The 19380-nt window shown below is 35.3% G+C and overlaps 1 protein-coding gene across 9 annotated transcripts in view; it reads right to left on the bottom strand.

The window, feature by feature from the left end:
* Positions 1 to 19380, bottom strand: part of STXBP5L (syntaxin binding protein 5L) — a 327745-nt gene that overhangs the window by 156540 nt on the left and 151825 nt on the right. For all 9 annotated transcript variants that reach the window (XM_059885478.1, XM_059885476.1, XM_059885483.1 and 6 more), the window contains one exon: positions 15295 to 15418. In XM_059885478.1, the coding sequence (XP_059741461.1) occupies positions 15295 to 15418 (124 nt within the window). The remainder of the gene's footprint in view (positions 1 to 15294; positions 15419 to 19380) is intronic.

Genomic DNA, 19380 nt, shown 5'->3' with positions numbered 1-19380 from the left:
AAGAAAATAATTACAAATGTTCAGGAAAAACAGGGAGGAAAAAAACTGAAGAAAAGTAAAAAGTCTCAAAGAAAGGTACAATACTATTAATCACACCAACACATGCACTATGGGAATATTGGAGAGAAGGGAGAAAACATTCACAGAAATATTGGCTGAAATTTTTCTAAATTATTTGAAAAACATTATTTATACATCTAAGAACCTCAAAAAAACTCCATGTAGGATAAAAAAGTCAATCTACTCCCAGACACATCAAGGTAAAAATGCTAAAAGAAAAAAGAATCTTGAAATGAGCAAGAGAAAAATGATTCATTGTTTATAAGGGAGCCCCAATAAGGTTAATAGCTGAGACTCTTATCAGAAACAATAAGTCAAAAGGCAGCAAAATGACATACTTAATTTACTGGGAAAAGAAACCCTGTTAACCAAGAATCTTATATTCATCAAAATTAATTCAATAATCATTATCAAAATAATTTGAAATATTCAAAATGAAATAATTTTGATTATTTCACCTTTCAAAAATGAAGGTGAAATAAAGATGTTTCCAGATAACAAAAACTGAGAGAATGTGTTGCAAGCAGAGCTCCCTTACAAAAAATACAAAGAAGTTCTTGAGGCTGAAAGAGTAATATGAACCTATATACAAAGATTATAAGTAATTAATGTAGGTAATTATAAAAGTATAATTACACATTTCCTCTCCAATCTTAACTGATTTAATAAGCAATGTAAAAATTAATATGTATATAATTGTAATATGGGATACTTATTTGAAAATAATAACACAGAGAAGGTTGATGGGAGCAAGGCTACACTGGAGGGAGAAAAGGACACCAAAAGGTAACTTGAATCCACAAGAACAAAGGAAGAGAACCACAAATAAGCAGCAAAAAGGCTAATGTAACAACTTCTATACATACGTGTGTGTGTGTGTGTGTGTGTGTGTGTGTGTGTGTGTATGTAGTAGTCGCTCAGTCAATAGTGTCCAACTCTTTGTGACCCCATGGACTGTAGCTCGCCAGGCTCCCCTGTTCATGGAATTCTCCAGGCAAGAATAGTAGAGTGGGTTGCCATTCCCTTCTCCAAGGGATCTTCCCAACCCAGGAATTGAACCTGGGTCTCCCACCTTGCAGGCAGATTCTTTACCATCTGAACCACTAGGGAAGCCCCTATACATACATACCCTTGACTAAATGTTCAAAGAAAAAAATATTTTTAGAATAATATATGCTACAACACACTAAACCATCTGAGATGAAGCCTAAGCAGTGCAGAGAGGGAAATTTATACCTATGAGCAGCTATATTAAAAAAGAATATATGTGAGGAGGGAAGAGGGAGAGGGTTATGGATGGGAAACACGTGGACACCCATGGCGGATTCATGTTGATGTATGGCAAAACCAATACAATATTGTAAAGTAATTAGCCTCCAATTAAAATAAATAAATATATATTAAAAATAAATTAAAATATTGAAAATAAATAAACAAGAATATATGAAATCACTAACCTAACCATTCACCTAAGTCACAGAATAAAAGAACAACATAAACCTGAAGCAAACAGAAAGAAGGAAATAATAAAGATTTGAGCAGAAATTAATGAAATATTGGGCTTCTGTTGTGGCTCTGCTGGTAAAGAATCCTCCTGCAATGTGGGAGACCTGGGTTCGATGCCTGGGTTGGGAGGATCCCCTGGAGAAGGGAAAGGCTAACCACTCCAGTATTTTGGTCTGGAGAGTTCCATGGACTGTATAGTCCATGGGGTCAAAAAGAGTCGGACATGACTGAGTAACTTTCACTTCACTTTAATGAAGTATTAATAGAATAGAAAAAATATATATCAATAAACTGAAATCTGGTTCTCTGAAAAGATCAGTAAAATAGCTGAACTGACCAGAAAAGACAGAGACAGAGATAAAAGACTTAAATTCTGCCACCAATTCTCCTACCATTCTCCTAAAAACAAAAGAGGAAATATTTGCCAACTAATTCTATAAAACTATTAGTACGATCCATTGTATGAGATCAAACATCCTGATATGAGGCTAACACAGAAATATAACAATGAAGAAGTGAGGTTTTTCTAAATAATGGGAATATGGTTACCATCAGAAAAACCAGTTACTATAATATACCATATCAATAGAATAAAGAACAAAAATTACACAGTTATCTCAACAGACTAAAAAGGCATCTGATGAAGTCCGACACTCTTGATTAAACAAAAGCTTCAACAAAGGGAAAAAAAAAGATTTCCTCAACCTGATAAAAGACTATGAATAGAAACCCAGAGCTTACCATCATATTTACTGGTGAAAGAAGAAAAACTTTCCCTCTATGATCAAAAACAACTGAAGAGAGATCAAGATGGTGGAATAGAACCATGTGGAGCTCATATCCTCCCACAGATACATTAAAAATGCATCTACATGTGGAACAATTCTCATAGATTCCTACTGAATACTGGTAGAAGATCTCATGTTATCAAAACTGCAGGAAAGATCATCACGTAAGCAGGTAGGACAAAAGGAAAAAAAAAAAAAAAAAGGCAATCAGTACAGAACCTGCACCCCTGGGAGGGATCTATAAAAGAAGAAAGGTTCCTTCACCCTGGGAACCCCCTTAAACGGCTGGGAGATCAACAGTGAAAAACAGGGAGCTTCAGAGGCTCAGAGGAGAGTGTAGCAGCTGGCTTGTGGTAGGCAGAACAAACAGAGATTAGCACAGATGGTCCTGGCTACCTCACTTGCAGTCTCCAGACCAAGATGCCTGTCTGTGGTGCTCACTGGGGGCTGGGTGCTAAAATCTGGGCTTCAGTGGATAGACCCAGGGAGAGACCTGAGGTTAGCTGTGCAGAGGCAGCCTGAAGGGGCTAGTATGCCCTAGGCTGTATCTAGGGGTACACAGGATGGAGCCTGATTCTGCCACTGAAGCCCCACTGTTAATGCGCAAGAATGGAGGGGCAGGGCCCCACCAAAACATGCTCACAGTGGTTACGGCTCTGCCCCTGTGAGCTCTGGACGTGCACAAGCACCGTGGACTGTCCACACACAGAGGCAAGGCTGAAATCTATGTTGATCCCCAGGAGCTGGAGCCGCATGACTTTAGAAGCAGGGCTGAAATTTGAGCAGTGTCCTGTCAGCTTTGGAGGACTTATGCCATAGGCTCCTTTGTAAGCTCAGAGCCTGTGAGACATTCAAGCAGACTACTGATAGTCCCAGGGTTGGGTGGGTCTGGCATTAGTAGCTGCCAGAACAAGCAAAGGCAGGGCCAACGTCTGGATTGACCCCTCGGGTCTCACAGTGGTGCCTGGTGCCTGACCAGTGGATCTGTGCCTGCATACTATGCTGGTGCACTGGTGAGCACAGTGCCTGAGGAACATCTTAGCTGACTGCTTGCACTCTCATGCTGAGGAAGGGCCGAGGGCAGTGCCAACAAGAGCATACTCATGAGTGAGACCACACTTCCCAGTAGACAGTTCCTGGGGAGGAACACTTAGTGCCTCGTCCCCCAGTGAAGTGTTTCACTCTCACCTACCTCACACCACAGCTCAGAAATGGATCTAGGAGCTACTACTCCAACAACTGGGAGCAGACCCTACCCCCAACAGGGCTGTGACAACCACACAGCAAAACGGAGGCCCCATTCAACATTCAAGGCAGGCTGTGATCACCACAATACCAGTCTCACCCATTATCAAGAGGATAATGGGCAGCACATAATGAGGAAAGCTGAGGCAGGCATCCATACTAAAAACAGCCCTCTCACCAAAAATATTACACAGACACAGGCTACACAGGGATACCCACATAAAAACAGCCCTTTAAAACCATAGTGGACAACTGTTTCTTCTAAATTCACAGAGTCAAAGAAATCTAAGTAAAATGAAGAAGCAGCAGTACCACTTCCAATTAAAAGAAGAGAAATCCCCTGAAAGAACAAACAAATCTCTCCAGTCTTGGAGTTCAAAAAAGAAGACTAATAAAAATACTGACGGAATTAAGAAAGGCTATCAATAGGAATTAAGAAAGGCAGATCACTGAACAAGGAACTAGAAACTATAAAGAAGAGCCAATTAAAATTAGAAAACTAATTTTCTGAGACAAAAACTAAGCTGAAAGCAATAAATATCGAACTTAACAATTCAGAACAAGTAAGTGATCTGGAAGAAAAGAATGGAAATCATGCATCAGAACAACAGACAGATGAAAAAAAAAAATGAAAGCAATATAAAAGACCTATTACACACATAATAGGGATCCCAAAGAAGAAGAAAGAGAAAAGAGGATTGAAAATATATTGGAAGAAATTATGGAAAATTTTTCCCAAAGCTAAGGAAACAAACTAGGCACAGGAAGCACAGTGGGTCCAAAACAGGAAGAACCCAGACAGACTTACACCAAGATATATCATAATTAAACAGAGGATCCTAAAGGCAGCAAAAGGAAAAAAAAAAAAAACTAGGTTACAGGGAACCGCCATAAGGCTATCATCTGGTTTCTCTACAGAAACCTTGCAGACAAGAGGGGACTGTCATGTTATATACAAAGCTCTGGAAGGGAAAATCCTGTAACCTAAGATACTCTATCCAGCAAGATTATAATTTAGAAATTCCACAGATAAGCAAAAGCTAAAGGAATACAGCAATAGAACTATTGAAAGGACTACTGAAAGGACTTATCTAAGTAGAAAAGAAGCAAGAATCTATAGGAAAGAGAAAATCACAATTGGAAAGCAAATCACTTAAATAGGTCAGTACCTGAATTAAAAAAGTTTTTTTGAAAGTGATGATAATTACAATGAATAGCAAAAGAATAAACATGATGATGTAAAACAGTACATCAAAATCATGAAATGTTGGGGAAGGCTGTAAGAAAATGAAGATTTTTTAAAAAATGTCTTTGAGCCTATATGACTACCAGCCTAAGCAAGTAGATATGGTATTGGGTTAACACACTTGAAAAATTTTTACCACAAATCAAAAACAAAATAAATAGATGCACAAAAAAAAAAAAAGGGAATTAGTTTCTGCTATACAACAAAGTGAATCAGCTAGATGTACACATATAACCCCTCACTCTAAAGCCTCCCTATCACCCCCTCATCCCATCGCTCAGTGTCTCACAGAGCACTGAGCTGAGCTCCCTGTGCTAGACAGCAGTAGACAGCAGCTTCTCACTAGCTATCCCTTTTACAGATGGTAGTATATACATACATCAGTGCTACTCTCCCAGTTTGTCCCACCCACTCCTTCCCATCTGTGTCCACAGGTCCAATTATGCTCTAATAAAAATAAATACTTTTTAAAGTTTTTGGTAAATAAGGTGCCAAGTACATGAAAAAAAAAAAAAAACACAAGCATAATACAAAAGAAACTTATCAAACCATAAAAAGACAGAAAGAAGAGAACAAAGAAGAAATACAAAATCAACTAGAAAATAAGATTTTAAATGGCATTAAATTTATATCTATCACTAATTACCTTAAGTGTCAATGCACTAAATGCTCCAATCAAAGGCACAGAGCGGCAGACTCTATAATGAGACAAGAGACTACAATATGCTGCCTATGAGACATTAATTAACATGTAAAGACACATACTGAAAGTGAGGCAATGGAAAAAGATATTCCATGCAAGTAGAAGCAAAAGAAAGAGATGGTGGTAAAAAGAATGCTATACCATGACTAAGTGCAATTTATCCCAGATGTGTAAGGCTGGTTCAACATTCAAAAACTAATTAATGCAGTCCATCACATCAATAAAACAAAAAGGAAAAAATACATCACCATATAAAGATGCATAAGAAGCATGTGACAAAATCCAATACTCATTCATGATAAAAACTCCCAGTAAACTAGAAATGAAACGTGCAGGAACTTAAAGGGCCTTCTCAGGAACAGACACTTGAATGTGTCCTCAACCTCTTGCTTTTAAAAGAAGCTTTAGCCTCCTAAATCAGATTGATTATATTCTTTGCAACCAAAGATGGAGAAGCTCTATACAGTCAGCAAAAACAAGACCAGGAGCTGACTGTGGCTCAGATCATGAACTCCTTATTGCCAAATTCAGACTTAAATTGAAGAAAGTAGGGAAAACCTCAAGACCATTCAGATATGACCTAAATCAAATCACTTATGATTATACACTGAAAGTGAGAAATAGATTTAATGGACTAGATCTGATAGTGCCTGAAGAACTATGGATGGAGGTTCGTGATATTGTACAGGAAACAGGGATCAAGACCATCCCCAAGGAAAAGAAATGCAAAAAAGCAAAATGGCTGTCTGAGGAGGCCTTACAAATAGCTGTGAAAAGAAGAGAAGCAAAAAGCAAAGGAGAAAAGGAAAGATATAAGCATCTGAATGCAGAGTTCCAAAGAATAGCAAGGAGAGAAAAGAAAGCCTTCCTCAGTGATCAGTGCAAAGAAATAGAGGAAAACAACAGAATGGGAAAGACTAGAGATCTCTTCAAGAAGATTAGAAATACCAAGGCAACATTTCATGCAAAGATGGGCTCGATAAAGGAGAGAAATGGTATGGACCTAAAAGAAGCAGAAGATATTAAGAAGAGGTGGCAAGAATGCACAGAAGAACTGTACAAAAAAGAGCTTCACGACCCAGATAATCACGATGGTGTGATCACTGACCTAGAGGCAGACATCCTGGAATGTGAAGTCAAGTGGGCCTTAGAAAGCATCACTATGAACAAAGCTAGTGGAGGTGATAGAATTCCAGTTGAGCTATTTCAAATCCTGAAAGATGATGCTGTGAAAGTGCTGCACTCAGTATGCTGGCAAATTTTGGAAAACTCAGCAGTGGCCACAGGACTGGAAAAGGTCAGTTTTCATTCCAATCCCAAAGAAAGGCAATGCCAAAGAACGCTCAAACTACCACACAATTGCACTCATCTCACACACTAGTAAAGTAATGCTCAAAATTCTCCAAGCCAGGCTTCAGCAAGACATGAACTGTGAACTTCTAGATGTTCAAGCTGGTTTTAGAAAAGGAAGAGGAACCAGAGATCAAATTGCCAACGTTCGCTGGATCGTCAAAAAAGCAAGAGAGTTCCAGAAAAACATCTATTTCTGCTTTATTGACTATGCCAAAGCCTTTGACTGTATGGATCACAATAAACTGTGGAAAATTCTGAAAGAGATGGAAATACCAGACCACCTGACCTGCCTCTTAAGAAACCTATATGCAGGTCAGGAAGCAACAGTTAGAACTGGACATGGAACAACAGACTGGTTCCAAATAGGAAAAGGAGTACATCAAGGCTATATATTGTCACCCTGCTTATTTAACTTATTTAATCAAGACTGCCAGGAGAAATATCAATAACCTCAGATATGCAGATGACACCACCCTTATGGCAGAAAGTAAAGAGGAACTAAAGAGCCTCTTGATGAAAGTGAAAGAGGAGAGTGAAAAAGTTGGCTTAAAGCTCAACATTCAGAAAACGAAGATCATGGCATCTGGTCCCACCACTTCATGGGAAATAGATGGGGAAACAGTGTAAACAGTGTCAGACTTTATTTTTCTGGGCTCCAAAATCACTACAGATGCTGACTGCAACCATGAAATTAAAAGACACTTACTCCTTGGAAGCAAAGTTATGACCAGCCTAGACAGCATATTAAAAAGCTTTTTAATAACATTACTTTGCCAAAAAAGGTCCATCTAGTCAAGGCTATGGTTTTTCCAGTGGTCATGTATGGATGTGAGAGTTGGACTGTGAAGAAAGCTGAGCACTGAAGAATTGATGCTTTTGAACTATGGTGTTGGAGAAGACTCTTGAGAGTCCCTTGGACTGCAAGGAGATCCAACCAGTCTATCTTAAAGGAGATCAGTCCTGGGTGTTCATTGGAAGGACTGATGCTGAAGCTGAAACTCCAGTACTTTCGCCACCTCATGCAAAGAGCTAACTCATTGGAAAAGACTCTGATCCTGGGAGGGACTGGGGGCAGGAGGAGAAGGGGACAACAGAGGATGAGATGGCTGGGTGGCATCACTGACTCAATGGACATGAGTTTGAGTAAACTCTGGGAGTTGGTGATGGACAGGGAGGCCTGGCGTGCTGTGATTCATGGGGTCACAAAGAGTCAGACATGACTGAGCAACTGAACTGAACTGAAACTAGCTTTACAAAAATATTAAAGGAACTTATCTAGGTAAAAAAGAAAAGGCCACAATTAGAAACAAGAAAATCATAAAATGAAAAAGCTCACTAGTAAAGCAAAGATACAGTAAAGGTTCAAAACCATCCATACACAAAACCAGTAGGGAGGTTAAAAGATGAGTCATTAAATCATCTACATCCACAATAAACAGTTAAGGGATACACAAAACAATTAGGTGCAAAATATGTTATCAAAAACAGTAATCGTGAGGGGGAGCAGAGTATACATGCAAGGTTTTTGAAATGCATTTGAAAGTAAGAGATAAGCAACTTAAAACAATCATGTATATATAGATTGCTATACAAAAACCTCTTGATAGTGACAAATCCAAAAGCAATAACAGATGCCTAGATAAACAGAAAAGGAAAAAAAATCCACGCATAACACTAAAGATAGTCATCAAATCACAAGAAAATAGAACAAGAGGAGAAGAAAGCGGGGGGGGGTGGGGGTGGGGGGAGCTACAAATCAAATCCAAAACAATTTACAAAATAATGGCAAGAACATAAAAATTGATAACTGCCTTAAATATAGCTGGACCAAAAGCTTCCACCAAAAGATACAGGATGGCTGAATGATACAAAAACAAGACCCACAAATATGCTGCTTATAAGAGACCCATTTCAGATCTAGAGACACATACAGACTGAAAGTGAGGGGATGGAAAAAAGGTATTCCATGCAAATAGAAATCAAAAGAAAGCTGAGGCAGCAATACTTACATACAACAAAGTGACTTTTAAATAAAGATTGTTATGAGAGAAAGAAGGACACTACATAATGATCAAGGAATCAATCCAAGAAGAAGATTCAATTGTAAATATATATGCACCCAGCATAGGAGCACCTCAATATATAAGGCAAATGCTAACAGCCATAAAAGGAGAAATTGACGATAACACAATAAGAGTGGGAAACTTTAACGCCCCACTTTCATCAATGGACAGAACATCCAGAAAAGAAATCAGTAATAAAACACAGGCCATAAATAACACATTAGAGCAAATAACACATTAGAGCAAATTGATATTTATAGAGCATTCCATCAAAAAGCAGAATACACATTCTTTTCAAGTGCACATGGAACATTCTTCAGGATAAATTATACTAGGCCACAAAAAAAAGAAAAAAGCCCTCAATAAATGTAAGAAAACTGAAATCATATTAAGTATCTTTTCCAAGAAAAACACTAGGAGAACTAGAAGTCAATCAACTACAAGAAAAAAAAATGTAAAAAATGCAAATACATGAAGGCTAAACAATATGCTACTTAACAATCAGTAGATCATTGAAAATATCAAAGAGGAAATTAAAAAATACCTAGACATAAATGAAAATGAAAAATGATCCAAACATGAGATGCAGCAGAAGCAGTTCTAAGAGAAAAATTTATAGTATATACAGGTTTACCTCAGGAAACAAGAAAAATCTCAAATAAGCAACATCTAACCTTAGACCTAAAGCAACTGGAAAAAGAACAAACAAAACTGAAAGTTAGTACAACAAAAGAAGTCATAAAGATGACAGCAGAAACAAAATTGAGTCTAAGAAAAAATAAAAATGATCAGTGAAAGTAAAAGCTGGTTCTTTGAAAATATAAACAAAATTGATAAATCCTTTGCCAGACTCATTGAGAAAAAAAGGAGAGGGCTCACTCAAATCAATAAAACCAGAAAAGAAAGAAAAATTATAACCCACACCACAGACATACAAAGGATCATAAGAGACTACTATGAACAACTATATGCCAATAAAATGGGCAACCTAAGAGAAATGGACAAATTCTCGGAAAGGCACACCTTCCCAAGACTAAACCAGGAAGAAATAGGAAATATGAGCAATCCAGTAATGAAACTGAGTGATTAATTAAAAACTCTCAACAAATACAATATTGTAAAGTTTAAAAATAAAATTAAAAAAAATAATAATAAAGTCCTTTGTTTCGGGGGGAAAAAAAAAAAACTCTCAACAAGCAAAAGTCCAGAACAAATTGACTTCACGGGTGAATCCTAACAAACATTTATAGAAGAGTTAGAACCTATCCTTCTCAAACTATTTCAAAAACTGCAGAGGAAGGAATGCTTCTGAACTCATTCTATGAGTCAAGCATCACCTGATACCAAAACCAGACCAAGATATCACACACACAAATAAGAAAATTATAGGGAAATTTCACTGATGAACATAAATGCAAAAATCCTCAACAGAATACTAACAAACCAAATCAAACAATACATAAAAGAATGATATACCATGAAAAATGGAATTCATCCCAAGGATAATAATTTTTCAATATCCACAAATCAGTGTGATACACCATATCAACATATTGAAGAATAAAAACCATATGATCATCTTAATAGGTGCAGAATGCTTTTGATAAAAATCAACATTTATTTATGATAACTCTCTAGAAAGAGGACACAGAGAAAACATACCTCAACATAATAAAGGCCAAATTTGACAAACCCACAGCTAATATCATGAAGTGAAAGTGTTCCTCTCTCAGTCATGTCCAACTCTTTGCAATCCCCATGGACTGTAGCTCACCAGACTCCTCTGTCCACGGGAATTCTTCAAGCAAGAATACTGAAGTGGGCAGAAGTATCACCCTTCTCCAGGGGATCTTCCCAACCTAGGGATCAAACTCTGGTCTCTCACATTACAGGCAGATTTTTTACCATCTGAGCCACCAGGGAAGGCCCAACTAACACCATAATCAATGGTAAAAAGCTGAAAGCATTTCTTCTAAGATCAAGAACAAAAAAAGGACATTCACTCTGTCAACATAGTTGTGAAGTTCTAGCCATGACAATCATACAACAAAAAGAAACAAAGAAATCCAAACTGGAAAGGAAGACATAAAAGTGTCATTGTTTGCAGATGGCACAATACTATACATAGAAAATTCAAAATATACTACCAAAAAATTATCAGAGCTCATCAATGAATTCAGTAAAGTTGTAGGATAAAAATCAATATACAGAAATCTGTTGCATTTCTGTACATTAACAATGGACTGTAAGAAAGAAAATGTACCATTTACTATGATTTCAAAAAGAAAAAACCTAGGAATAAACCTGCCTAGGGAGGCAAAAGACTGGTATGCCAAAAACTATAAGCCATTGATGAAAGAAATTAAAGAAGACACAGATGGAAAGAAAATACTATGGTCTTGGATTGGAAGAATCAATATTGTTAAAAAAAAAACATAATATCAAGGCAATCTATAGATTCAGTGTAATCCTTGTCAAATTACCACCATGTTTTCACAGAACTGAAACAAATAATTTAAAAATTTGTATGGAAACACAAAAGACTTTGAATAGCCAAAGAAATACTGAGAAAGAAAGATGGAGCTGGATGGATCAGGTGCCATGACTTCAGACTATATTCCAAAGCAATAGAAACCAAGACAGTATGGTACTTGCAGAAAAAGAGAAATATAGATCAATAGTACATAATAGAAAGCCCAGAGATAAACCCATGCACTCATGGTCACCTTATATATGACAAAGGAGGCAAAAATATACAACGTAGAAAAGACGGCCTCTTCAATAAGTGGTGCTGGGAAAACGGGACAGCTACATGTAAAAGAACAAAATTAGAACAGTACCTAACAACCATACACAAAAATAAACTCAAAATGGATTAAAGACCTAAATGTAAGACTGAGTACAATAAAACTCTTAGAGGAAAACATAGGCAGAACACTGGCATAACTGCATCAAGATCTTTTTTGACCCATCTCCTAGAGTAAAGAAAATAAAAACAGTAATAAGCAAATGGGACCCAATTAAACTTAAAAGCTTTTGCACAACAAAGAAAATCATAAACAAGACAAAAAGACAACCCTCAGAATAGGATAAAATATTTACATTATGTGACTGTCGAGGGTTTAATACCTAATATATACACAGAGCTCATACAACTCAATATTTTTTTTAAAAAAACCAACAACCCAATCAAAACGTGGGCAGAAGACCTAAACGGACATTATTTCCAAAGAAGACATAGATGACTGACATATGAAAAGATTGCTAATTATTAGAGAAATGCTAGTCAAATGCAAGTCAAAAACAGAATAAGTTAAGTCTCAGAGTGGTCAAAATGGTTATCGAAATGTCTGCAAATAATAAAGGCTAGAGAAGATGTGGAAAAAGAGAACTTGGCAGGAAGGAACATAAACTGCTATAGCCATTATGGATAGTAGTATGGAGGTTCCTTTAAAACTAAAAATGGAGCTACCTATGTGATCCAGCAATCCCATTACTGGGTATATATCCAAAAAGAAAGAAAAAAGAAAATTCTAACTCAAAAAGATATATGCACACCAATGTTGATAGCAGCACTATTTACAATAGCCAAGATGTGGAAACAACTCAAGTGTCCATCAACAAATGACTGTCGTAGGATGTGGTGTGTGACACATATACATAACCGTGGAATATTACTCAGCAATTAAAAGAATGAAATATTGTCATTTGCAGCAACATGGATGGACCTAGAGAACGTTATACTTAGTGAAGTAAGTCAGAGAAAGACAAACATTATGATATCACTTATATGTGCAATCTAAAAAATAATACAAATGAATCTATATACAAAATATAAGCAGACTCATAGATATTGAAAACAAATGTAAAGGGGGAGGAAGGAGAGGAAAATTACAAGTACTGGATGAATAGATATAAACTACTATACATAATATAGATAAGCAACAAGGATTCACTGTATAGAACAGGGAATTATATTCAGTAATAACCTATGTTGGAATATAATCTGAAACAACAACTGAATCACTAAGTTGTACACCTGAAACTAACATTGTAAGTTTATACAACAATAAAAAATACTTAAGTGTATTCAAAGTAAAAATTAAAACATTGTATTTAGATGTAATAAATATGATAAATATTGCATAAAGGACAATGGGTGAAGGTAAATAAATATATGTGGTTGTGAAATTTCTACATTTTATGTAAAGTGTTACAATTAACTCTAATATGGAAAGTTAAGGAAGTATACTGTAATCCCCAGAGCAACTGATTAAAAAGAATATGTGAAGATGAAGGTAAGTTGCCTATATGTAAATTCAAATGAATTATAGTAAAAACTTTCAAATAATCCAAAAGAAGGCAAAAGGGGGAGATAAAAGGAACAAAAATGCAATACCATAAGTAAGTATATTTAATATTAGTGAACATTCCAACTAAATGATGTAAGAGTGAATAAAAATGCAAGACCCAACTATATGTTCTCTACAGGAGACATGATGAATGTCTAACAATAAAATCTTAAAATACATGGAACAAAAAAAGTATGGAATTACAGAGAGCAGATAATTCTATAACCATTAAATTTTAATACCAGTTTCTCAGAAATTGGTTACTAGTCAATATATCAGTTAAATCATAGAAGATCTGATAAACATTATGAGCCACATTTAGCTATTTGATTTTTAAAGTATAAACACAAAATGAATAGAATTACAAGCAAAAATTCACAATAATAGAGGTTTTAATAATAAGTTCTTCTCTAAGAACTCAAAACTCAATAATAAAAACAGTGAAGATTTAAATAGTACAAAGTAAAAATAAGAATTTGAAATTTGACCTTCGTGTAAAAGGAAATTATATTCTTCTCAAGTATACTTGGAACTTCATGGTAATTAATTGTGTATGTCTAAGGCTGAAACTCCAGTACTTTGGCCACCTCATGCGAAGAGTTGACTCATTGGAAAAGACTCTGATGCTGGGAGGGATTGGGGGCAGGAGGAGAAGAGGATGACAGAGGATGAGATGGCTGGATGGCATCACTGACTCGATGGACGTGAGTCTGAGTGAGCTCCGGGAGTTGGTGATGGACAGGGAGGTCTGGCGTGCTGCAATTCATGGGGTCACAAAGAGTAGGACACAACTGAGTGACTGAACTGAACTTAATTATAAAGTAAATGAAAGGCAGAATAGAAGAGTATCAATAACCTCAGATATTCAGATGACACCACCCTTACGGCAGAAAGTGAAGAGGAACTCAAAAGCCTCTTGATGAAAGTGAAAGTGGAGACTGAAAAAGTTGGCTTAAAGCTCAACATTCAGAAAACGAAGATCATGGCATCCGGCAATCTATAAAAATATTTAATCACTATATTGTATACCCAAAACTACTATAAATAATATATCAATTGTACTTCTATATAAATAAATAAAGCATCTCTAAGTTAAGTGCCTAATTGTAAGGTAATCTCTTATGTAAACTGCTAAGATAAATGCTGCAATAATTTAGTCTTTTGCAGATAGAACATGATGGCACAAAAAGATGGCAGAATAACCCAAGTTGGAATAATTCCATCTTTTGATTTATGGGTCACCCACTATACAAACATACCACAATTTTCTAAATGTAAAACTATAATAAACACCCAGAAACTGTAACACAATGTATTTGATTAACCTCTAGGTTTTGACTTTTCTATTCTTACAACCAAGAGTATGAAGTAAACATGAAAACTCAGATCACCTATATTATGGAAAATAATACAGCCTCTGAATAAAAGTTATTCATACATTTGACATTTTTATTCTGTCCAGTTAGGTAGAACCAACATAAATCCTAAATATCTCCTTTCAATGAGGAATATAATAAGAAATACAACCTACAATAAAAACCACAGTACTCAAATGGCATAAGTGAAAATAAATGGGAGAATTTAGAAGACAAAAGACCCTAAAGCAGTATAGAAATTAGATCTAAGAGTTAGATCCATAAAGTGCCATTCTCTCACTAGCTTCCTTACCCCTTAAAATTGGTCAAATTCCTGCATCATTTCCTCTGTTTCAGGAACAGCAATCATCAATTATTCGATTTTTGCCTGGGAGGTCTCTATATACGTTCAGTTACAATGTAAAAAAGTTGACAAACAGGAGGAAGGTAAGGTTAGAAACTTTGGGTCATAAGGTGGGGATCTGAAGGAGGTATAAAGGGGTATTTAGAATCAGAAGCTATGTTCTATTACCTCTTTTTAGTGATACTGATACCAACTTTCCTAGTTCAAGTAGTGGCACTGCATCTCCAGAGTTTCTTTCTTTTGAAAGCATATATCTTACCATGTGGAACTGTGGTCTGGAAAGGACGACTTGGGCTTTTCAGGTTCCATAAAGTCAAGCTACCATCTGAATGGCTGCACATGAATTGTTTGCCCTCATGATGCCAATCAATTGAATGAATAGCCTAATGAAATAACAATTAAAAACAAGTAGAGGAGGAAGAAAGTTGATATATCATTCTATATTCCAAAGGAAAAATATTTTAACACAGAATTATTATAGCGATAACACTTAAGAAACATGTAATTTTTCTGACCTAGATCATACTACCTTTGGCTTCAACTCTCTATAGGCATATAAGAGGCTGTAAAATTTTATCTCCTTAGAAAAAGAAAAGTTAAGTAAATTTCATTTTGTTGGATCCCAGAACTTTTTGTTGTAAATCCTATGTCTTCCCCATATCCTTTAATGCTTCTTTGAAAACTATTACATGAAAGTAAAAGCAAGGTTAACAGAAGATAATCTCGGATGAGGCAGAATTTACTTTAATTTCACTTAAAGTAACCAACTTAAAAAGTAATTTATGTTAGAGTTGCAATTTAAGGGCTTACTATGTGTCAGACCCCAAGGTAAGCAGTTTATGTACATTATCTCATTTAATCCTACCAAACAGATATTATGTTTTTCCAAATTACACATGGTAAAATAGGCTAGAAAGACTGAGACATCCTTGCTCGGGTTACACTACTCAAATCCAACATCTAACTACAAAACCCATATTTGGAATCAATGAACTATGTTAACTCTAACATATGCTATTTAAATTGACTTAAAGCAGGAAGAGCTTAAAATTGTTTGTATTTACAGATTCATTCTGTAGTTATAAATAAATTAAAAAGCAATTGTTACATTTTCCTAAATTGTTTTATTCCCCATGAATATACAATACCTTACATAAAGTAGGTACCCAAATATTTGTGAAATGAATAAGTATTTATGTTATCAAATGTTGCCACACCCTTGGTATTCTTTCAAAATTAGTAAAGTATAAAGGGAACTTGGGTAATGTGCTATTTATTGCACAATGAAAGAAACTCTAGTAGACACAAAAGTTGAACAGATGTATACAGCATGATCTTTCCTTAAAGGAACTTAAACAACTATGAGAAAGGAAACTATAACAATACTTATTGTTTGGAACTTTTAATATTTAGTTTTTTAATCTATATTTATAAAATTAAGTCATGGATATATTTGTTATTATTTATATTTATACAACTAAGTTATGAATATATTTATTTATACCAAACTTATACATATATTTACACACACATGTATTTCCAAACAATAAGTATTATTATAGACAAATGATGGCTAGAGCAATCATTAGACATATTAGAAATGAAACAGCATATCAGTGGACCTCAAGATAAGATTTGATTAATTGAAAATGATACCATGACACAACAGACTTATTTTTTCTCTCACCCTGGTCTCCATTACTGGGCAGAGAAGATTTCTTTACTATCAGAGTTCAGTAGAGGCAGTGAGAGTGAAAAAAACACTTCTTTGTCTTCTCTGCTTATTTCTTCTCATTTTTGTATGTGTCTAAAGGGAAAGGCCATGTCTTGCCTCCTCTACATGTTAACCTGGATGAACCTTAGTCAATTTAATAAAGTTCTCTCAGACTACTTTGCTAAAAATGGTAGGTGCAGAGAGAGCATCCCCAGCCCTAATCTTTATTTCCCACTGAATTTGTCTACTGGAGAAGACAGATATAAAAATAATAGATATAACATAAAATCAAAATAAGTTGTATAAAAGAAGTACACTTATTGTATAGAAGAGTAGGCATGTAAAACCAACCTGTTATTAAAGAATAGGAAGTCAAATAATCATTTATTGAAGAGACTGAAGAGCTGACATTTGAACTTGACTTAATGGGTAAATATTTAATTTCTGTTTATTTGATTACACCCTACTCCATTCTTTAAGAAGGACTTTAAGGGTTTTCTGAAAAACCAAATATAATACAACTAATTAAAGAAGAATTTTTAAAATGGAAAACAATATGGAAAATAAAACACTAGTAACTTTGGTTAATTCAGTGACTGTAACTGAATTTCTTGTAAACAAAAAAGACAAAGGAAACCCAAAAAGCTAAGTAACAATCTGAAAAAAGGAAAAACAGCAGTTACTAAAGGAATTAAAAGATTATCCTCATGTAAAACTCTGAGAGATTTCTCTGTTAGAGATTATTTTAAAAATATAGATGAAACAAAAACTTTACAGCTAATGTGAAAATAAAATTTGTATACTTATTTCTGAAAATGATCTTGTATTTACAAAACTCTGAATTCATCAGTAGTTATTTATCAAGTAGCTATACTGTACAAATAGCTTTACAATTGCTAAGGAATTAACAGAACTTTGATATGCATAAGAGGAAAGAAGGGAGTTCAAGATAAAGTATAAGCAGAAGCAAAGGCTTTGAAGTGAGCAGTAAATGGTATGTTTAGGAGACAGTAATATGTCTGAAGTATGAGGAGTGTATAGAAGAATGCCATAAATTAAGTTCAAAGCAAAGACTGTCAAGGAATAAGACTTTGTATTGTTGACAATTGGGACCCATTTAAAGGTTCTGAGGTAGGAAATTACGATCAGCTATGTCTTAAAATGATAATCTTGTGAGTGAAAGATATATTGTAAAGCTAAGATATCCAAGGAAATGTGATTAGTTAAAAGTCTACTATAGTCTTCAAGGCAAAAGATAACATCCTCAACTAGGACACTGAATGTGGAAATGAAAAAAGAGAGGAGATAAATGAGAGATAATATAAAAATGGGATCATGAAGACTGCAAGAGTGACTGCTTCTACCACATGAGGAAGAAAAAAGAGTCAACCAAGACTCTGTGGGTTTTAAATTGAAATAACCAAATCAAAATTGAAAAACTGAAATAAAAACACAGAGAGAGAATTAGGTCTTTAAGTACTAATTCAGTGCCAATGGAATATTCATCTGAAGTTACCTAATATATTACTAGATATTTGCACCAAAGATATATGAATTTTAATTTATCAGCATAATATAGGTAATATTTGAAATGATGGGAGGCTGAGTATGAACATAAATGCAAACTGAAGCAATGAAGAAATGAAAAGAGGGTGAAGACGTAGAATCCTGAAGAGTATAATTTAAAGGAGAGTTAGGGAAAGAACCAATGATGGAGAAAGGAGGGGTGGAAAAGATGAGATGGGAACAATACAAACAAATGAATAAACCATTTAAGAATGAAGGACTGATGTAAAGTCACAGGCTTCAGTTCAGTTCAGTCGCTCAGTCGTGTCCGACTTTTTGCGACCCCATGAACCGCAGCACGCCAGGCCTCCCTGTCCATCACCAACTGCTGGAGTCTACCCAAACCCATGTCCATTGAGTCGGACTGATGTAAAGTCACAGGCTTAGTGAGGAACTTAAAAGACTAAGAAGGGATCCTTGGTGACTTATTAGATACTTTTTCAGGTAAGTATTACAGATGATTTCAAACTATGAGGGGAAAAGTGCTGAGAAAATTTTTATAAGTTTAGTAATAACATGAAGTATATAACTATCTTTATTAAAATGACAGGACATAATTATGCATTATATAGATTTTATATAATTTATATAATTCTAGATATAAAATAGGTAAAGTATTCTACTGATTAACATTGTTAATATTTATATAGACATTTCATTGCAAAATTGCGTTCACTTTTTTTTTTAATTTACTTTTTAAGGTTAGAAACTTTCCTTCCACACTTTTTAAAGCTACAAGAAAACTAGTTAACTGAGCATTCTCATCTGGATTTCCATTTCAGCTGCTCTACTCTAGTTCCAAGTGGCTAAACACACAGATGGTATTTGCACTCTTATCTAAAGGGTAGTTTTGCAGAATAAATGATCTCCATCCTCATTCTTTATTTTTATATATTTAACAAAAGGAAAACCCTAGCTTAGCTCTCCAGGACCTTCTTATGATTAAAGGTGCCCTGTAAGTTGCTCATAAAGCACATAATTGTATGATATTGCTTGCCAGAATATTGCTCACCAATCATGATCAAATTACCCAGCTGTTATATCATTTATTTCTGAATTCTTTGT

Source organism: Bos taurus, chromosome 1 (genome assembly GCF_002263795.3).
Source record: "Bos taurus isolate L1 Dominette 01449 registration number 42190680 breed Hereford chromosome 1, ARS-UCD2.0, whole genome shotgun sequence".
Classification (NCBI taxonomy): domain Eukaryota; kingdom Metazoa; phylum Chordata; class Mammalia; order Artiodactyla; family Bovidae; genus Bos; species Bos taurus.
This window is presented reverse-complemented; position numbering and strand designations above follow the sequence as displayed.